Consider the following 6,517-nt stretch of genomic DNA (forward strand, 5'->3'; position numbering starts at 1 on the left):
ACTGGCACACTTTTTGATGTTACATTGGCTCAAGCTTAATGTCATATTGTTAAATATTACATTTAAAAAATAAAACACAAAAAAGAAATAATCCCCAAAACTAAAATGTAATTTCTTTAAAAAAAATGTAATGAATAGGGGAAAGTAATATGTGTTCTATTATATTCTCTGTCATCTCCCTCCTGATGTAACATTAGTAATGAAGAAGTTTATATTGCTGAAATTACATTGAATAAAGCTAAATAGAAAAAAAATAATCCCGCAACAAAACGACACATATCTCACAGTAAAGTCCCTAGAATACATAAACTAACAGAAAGGGGCAAAACAATATCTAGCTAGACTAGTCATTCAGGCACCACCGCGCATGCCCAGTCTATTGCTAAGGAAGAAAGGGGGAAAATGTCTCTGGCGAGGTGAGTACGCCGACCAGGTCTTTTGTGTTAATATTCCACAAAATGTTATCAAATGTCGCTTCACTTTATGTTATACTATGTATAGTATGCCTCTGATATGTCAAATTGAAGTCTATGGCCTGCCCGCTATCGTGCACTTTTAAATCGAAGTTATTAGCAACAGCTAATGCTAGCTAACGTTAGCTGAGCTGAAGTTGTATGTCGGTAGCTAGCTAAACATTTGGCATTAGCTAGGTACCTAGCTTAGCAGCACGCAGCCATGGTTAGCAACACGAGTTTATCATTGGGTTGTTTGTGGTGTGTTAGCTACATGCTTCAGTCTGGTTCTTAAAAATTGTAACAGCGTGTTATGTGAAGCTTGACTAGCTAGCTGGCTAGCGTTAGCATGTTCAGCACTCTAGGTAAGTATAGCTAGGTAACATTATTCGGTGCCACTATAGGCTAACGCTAGCTAGGGCTTGACGTTGGAGCTGCCGCTAAGCTACTGTTCAAATAATGAGACTTAAACGTGTATTATTTTGTGTCCAGCTTTTTACCGGCGCCGACCCAGCTGTCTCAGGACCAGCTGGAGTCAGAGGAGAGACTCCGGGCCCAAACGGCCTACTCGAATGCCCTGGTTTCATCCCGCAGGGAGCCCCCTCCTTATGGACACAGAAAAGCCTGGGTGCCTCGCTCCCTTGAGGTAAACCAGCTTGTTTACTCACTAGTTATATAGTTATCAACAACATGATTAAAGGCGATTTTTTGGATTTTTGTCGAGTAGTGGTTGGGGGTGGTTCTTGTCCAATGTCCCACATCTGGATGGCATTCTAAATTTAGAGGAGTATCTGCCAAAGAGCTATATAAGACTTATCAACACCACGTCTATCTTCCCATTGCTGTAAATGTTTTTGTTTCCATAGGACTTTGGAGATGGAGGTGCTTTCCCAGAGATCCACGTGGCCCAGTTTCCTCTGGAGATGGGTAGGAAGAAGAAGACATCCAATGCCCTGGCGGTGCAGGTGGATGCGGAAGGAAAGATCAAATATGATGCCATCGCCCGACAGGGACAGGGCAAGGATAAGGTATACAGGCAATTGAAAAATGTATCTGTGTACTTGAAAAATATCAACTGTAGATTCAGTTACAACTTTAGTCTAATTCTGTCAGAAGATGGTAGTTTAGGTCAAAATGACAAGAGTAGACACACATTAAGATGAAATACACCTGCACAGTGCACACATCTTTTTATTCATTGTAAATATTGTGAAGGTTGCTTACAGATCAGTCATAGTTGGCATAATGCAACACTTGCCAGGGGGTCTAGGCCTGACAAAATCCAGCTTTGTTTAATGCAAGAGTTGCAATGCTGTTCTTAGTATTACCTACGCTGACAATTCCATAAGATAAAATCCATCGTAAATGTAAATTTTTTTTGTGCATTTACGCATTATTGCATTTGTCCCCTTTGATTTACAGAATACACACACACACACACGCCACATTATTATACACATTGTCAAAACAATCCATTGCCATGGAGCATGTGTTTTTTTGATGTGGTTACATAAAGGGTCTTAGATGTCTTCATGAGTGAGTTATTTCTAAGTATTTCTGATCCTTCATTGTTGCAGGTGATCTTCAGTAAGTACACAGACCTCCTTCCAAAGGAAGTTCTGAATGATGACACGCCAGAACTACAGAAGCCTGATGAGGAGGCTGTAAAAGAGGTAAGCAATGGGAATGTTTGGAAAAGTGAGTTACAGGCAGATCAAGTTATTCATGGAACTGTAGATAAGACTTAAGTCATACAATATTTTATGCACCATTTACCCAAGCAAGGCAAGTCAGCATTTTATCAATTGGTTACTGTGTGATCAAAATAATCGACTGAATAGTATTGACAACCTTTTATTTAGTTTTACAGAGTTATAATTGGTCATGTGTCTTTGTAGCTGACAGAGAAGACCCGCAGTGCCCTGGACAAGGCGGTTTCTCAAAAGATTGCTGCTGCCATGCCTGTAAGAGCTGCAGACAAACAAGCTCCTGCACAGTACATCAGGTATGTATTAAAATTTCAATATTTTAGAGCAAAAAAAACTAAATCGTGAGGGTAGAATAGTTTTTTAGACTGTGCTTTCGTATAATGCTACATTGACATCATGTGGGATTGAAGGCAGTGAGGGGACGGACTCCCATTGATGACATTCAATGTTATGAATGTTGCATACATAGTGATAGTAAATCAAAATTGTCTTAGTCTCCTGTTTTTGTGAATATGTGTGGTAAAGTTTTTTGTATGGTGACACATTTCTTCCTTGTTGTCTCTCTCCAAGATACACCCCATCCCAGCAGGGAGTGGCTTTTAACTCCGGGGCCAAACAAAGGGTGATCCGCATGGTGGAAATGCAGAAAGATCCGATGGAACCTCCACGTTTCAAGTACGTAAATATGTGTCCAACCCAGCAACTTCAATTTCTTCATGGTGTGTTCATCAGTTTGAAGAGTTCCCATTAGTAGTTTTTAAAGGTTGTTAACTTTTAATACTCAAAGTTATATTTAGATTCTAAAGTTGGCTCTATCATAAATATCTTGCTCTATAATTTTTTTAACAAAATCTCAAATAAAACTTGACAGTTTATGTGGTCATCATTTGTTGTATCCTTTTTGACCCTCAGTCGGACAAAAAATGATGAAGAAATGTAATGCGTATTATCGTATGTTTCAGGATCAACAAGAAGATTCCTCGAGGACCACCTTCTCCCCCAGCCCCTGTCATGCATTCCCCAAGCAGAAAGGTACAGTTGTCTGAGATGTTGGAAACATTGTGCTTTTCAGTACTTTCATGCTATATTGAAACATCCAAAGGAAATTCCCTTGCATTGTCCAAAAGATGTTGTGTTTGACAGAGTCTCTCCCTTTGTTGTAGATGACAGTCAAGGAGCAGCAGGAGTGGAAGATTCCTCCATGCATCTCCAACTGGAAAAACGCTAAGGTATTGTGACACCAGAATTAAAAACACTTGTGCTTTTTTGTAACTGTCAAACATATTGTATGTCTTGCAGGCATGTTTTGTTTTCCAGGATTCTTGTTTTAGTATTACATTGCGTGAATATTACATTTTTAGGACTCCAGGGGCCCAATGTATAACACTTTAGTTGTAGATTCGCAACTAAAACTGTGTCTCTTTTGACAAGCATAAATGGATGTAGGAACAACCATAAACGTGTTTGCATATCTAAATGGGCTAAATGTAGCATCCATAACGCTAATTCATCACACATTACTGCAAACCATCATCGCAGTAATCTCAATCCTTATAGTTACTAACCATCAGGGCCCAGTTGTTTAATCCAGATCTGGAAATCTCATGTTTTGCTATCCAGGATCAGGTCATCCATTATACTTTTGTGCCAGTTTTTCAAAAAAAATAAGGACAACAGGGTAATGATGGCTGAAATGTTAATACTAAAAACAATGTTGGTCAACTTCAGTTTCCTCCTTATCCTATCACCCACAGCTATCTCAGTTAAAACAATGTGTAGACCTTCTTATCGTCTCACTGCATATTCTTACTTTTTATATACACCAGTTCATGTGTGTGGGTAAAAGTAGAAATGTTCCGATATCTGTATTGCCTCCGATACGGCCTAAAGTGCAGATATCGTACTAGAGTTTATGCACCAATCCGATACCACGTAATAAAGCCCTAAAGAAAATCCATGTTAAAGTAGTTTATTTATGTTCTTTTTCCATTATGACTGACTGTCAAACTGGATGAAAAAAGAAAGTTGTGTGGTTGTTCATGTTTCACAAAGTGTTCAACCCCGAGCCAGACCGACAATAAATTACATCACATCATATCACATCCATACAGGGATGGTAGTAGACAGCTGTTAAAACATTCTAAAATAAGACACGCTGGTATCGTATCAGTACTCTGCATCGGCCGATACGCAAGTTCAAGAATCGGGATCGGGGAGCAAAAGAATCTGTATGCATGCTTTTTTGTGCAGATGTATTGTTTACACATCTGGCTCCAGATCTTGTCATAGAAATTCCACTTTAATTACCCTTTTTTTACTCTGCTCATTTCTTTCCGTCTGTGTGCCTAAAATCTTTCAGGGCTACACCATTCCTCTTGACAAACGTCTGGCGGCTGATGGTAGGGGGCTCCAAACCGTACACATCAATGAAAACTTTGCAAAGCTGGCTGAGGCTCTTTACATCGCTGACAGAAAGGTACTCCACCATTGTCCCTTTTATTTATTTATTTATTTATTTATTAAAGAATGGTTGTATTGCCTAAAATATCTACCTTTTTAGCCATATTTTAATGACATAACGAAATGCTGATTTCTTCCATAGGCCAGGGAGGCAGTGGAGATGAGAGCCCAGGTTGAGAAGAAGATGGCCCAGAAGGAGAAGGAAAAGAAGGAGGAGAAACTGAGGGAACTGGCCCAAATGGCCCGAGACCGCAGGGCAGGGATCAAAAGTCACGGGGACAAAGGTGGGTCCGAAAGATAAGGGCCAAAATTGTATTTCGAATATTTTGTCGGCTCCTTATTTTTAAGCCTATGTGACTAGCCTACGTTTGTGGTTTTCTGAGTGAGTGGAGCAGACTCTGTTCTCAGGGCTGTTGCCAGTTCCAAATCTGGAACACCAGTGGCATAAGTGATGACAACATTTTTCATCCTGCCAGTGTTGACAGGACCAGTAAGCTGTGAAATGATGTTTTCGCTTCCCTGCTGATAATTCACATATATCTTGAAGAGAAACCAGTGCTGCTTGTTTTTTGTTTGTGCATGCTTTTTGAATGTAGATGCATCACATCAAATCAGAATGCAAAGTCTGAGTTCACAATTTATTTATAAATTCTAAAATCTATCAGCTGTGTTTTTGTTTTGCAAGTTTACTGACCACTGGCATGTTTCTCTTGACCTAATCTTTTTTTTCCTGCATATCCACTGCAACACATTTCTTCCGTTGTTTTTTTTCTCCATTAATTCTTACTTTACCTCCCAAAATACTTTTACTCTTTCTCACCTGTGTTCTCATTTCTTCCCTCTCTTTCTTATTCACCTCTGCTTTTCTACTGCACCATTTCACATCATCTGTCTCCCACTCCTTTCATTGTGTGCTTTTAATTCTTTCTTTAAATTGCTTTTTTGTTTTTTTACACCCCATTCTCACCCCTCTCCATCCTTCCATCTCCCCCTGTCTCACACAGCAGGTGGCGAGGACACTGAGGTCAGGGAGCGTGACGAGATCCGCCATGACAGAAGGAAAGAGAGACAGCACGACAGGAACATTTCCAGGGCTGCTCCTGATAAGAGGTGCTGGACACGCACTTTAAACACATTGCATGTGAACTCACCCCCCACCCCCCCCTTCTTCTCTATACACACACACGCACACGCCCTGCTCACTGCTGAATCATTCATGGGGCCAGCAGTGATACAGAAAAAATGCAGCAGGATCCAACTGAGTACTTGTGCAGTAGTCCTTGTCTGCAATGATCCACAGACTGTTTGTGTATGTAAGTTGCGTGTATTCACTGTCAGGTTGTCAATTGATGGAATTGTGGGTCCCTGGAGGAGTGGAGGAAGTGAAATTCAGAGGAGAGCTCATTACAGTCCCAATTCCAGCTGTCAAACAGCAGAAACCCAGTTACCTTAAAATTACTTTTGACTTAACTTTGAGATGACGTTCCTGAAAGAAGGTCAAGATGCTAAAGTCACTAAGAACTTTTTTATGATGTACTCATATTTAATTATAGGTTAAAGCTTGTACATTTTTATATTTTCTACAAATTTCAGCCAATGTCCTATTATTGATTGATTGATGCATCACGTTGAAATTACAGTTCCCCTCGTGACTTCAGAGGTTTGATGCTACAGCGCTAAAAGTATTAGTTAGTATTAGTAGACTGGATACTAGATGAAATGTGAGCTCATGTTTTATTTGCTCTAGCAGACAAGTCTGGCCCCCCTCTTGTTCAGACAGACTTCCGGCCGGCCAGGCCCTGGGTGGACCAATCCCGACCGTTTATCACACAAATGGCGGGTTTAATACAACAGCTGCCTATTGCCTATTCTGGATCGCATCAAATGTTTTCAGAA

General features: G+C 40.2%; 1 protein-coding gene across 3 annotated transcripts in view; it reads left to right on the plus strand.

Moving 5' to 3' along the window:
* Window positions 1-319: 319 nt before the first annotated feature.
* snw1 (SNW domain containing 1) overlaps window positions 320-6,517 on the plus strand; it is a 9,111-nt gene continuing 2,913 nt past the window's right edge. For 2 of the 3 annotated variants that reach the window (XR_004660458.1, XM_034900467.1), the window contains exons 1-11: window positions 320-416; window positions 945-1,098; window positions 1,319-1,480; window positions 2,030-2,125; window positions 2,351-2,457; window positions 2,732-2,836; window positions 3,124-3,193; window positions 3,325-3,390; window positions 4,521-4,637; window positions 4,764-4,905; window positions 5,626-5,731. Coding sequence is in view for 2 of the 3 variants with exons in the window: in XM_034900467.1 (XP_034756358.1) it covers window positions 403-416; window positions 945-1,098; window positions 1,319-1,480; window positions 2,030-2,125; window positions 2,351-2,457; window positions 2,732-2,836; window positions 3,124-3,193; window positions 3,325-3,390; window positions 4,521-4,637; window positions 4,764-4,905; window positions 5,626-5,731 (1,139 nt within the window). In the remaining variant the exon portion in view is untranslated. The remainder of the gene's footprint in view (window positions 417-944; window positions 1,099-1,318; window positions 1,481-2,029; window positions 2,126-2,350; window positions 2,458-2,731; window positions 2,837-3,123; window positions 3,194-3,324; window positions 3,391-4,520; window positions 4,638-4,763; window positions 4,906-5,625; window positions 5,732-6,517) is intronic. The other variant, XM_034900468.1, reaches the window with a different exon arrangement.

The sequence above is a fragment of the Etheostoma cragini genome, chromosome 18 (assembly GCF_013103735.1).
Source record: "Etheostoma cragini isolate CJK2018 chromosome 18, CSU_Ecrag_1.0, whole genome shotgun sequence".
Taxonomy (NCBI): domain Eukaryota; kingdom Metazoa; phylum Chordata; class Actinopteri; order Perciformes; family Percidae; genus Etheostoma; species Etheostoma cragini.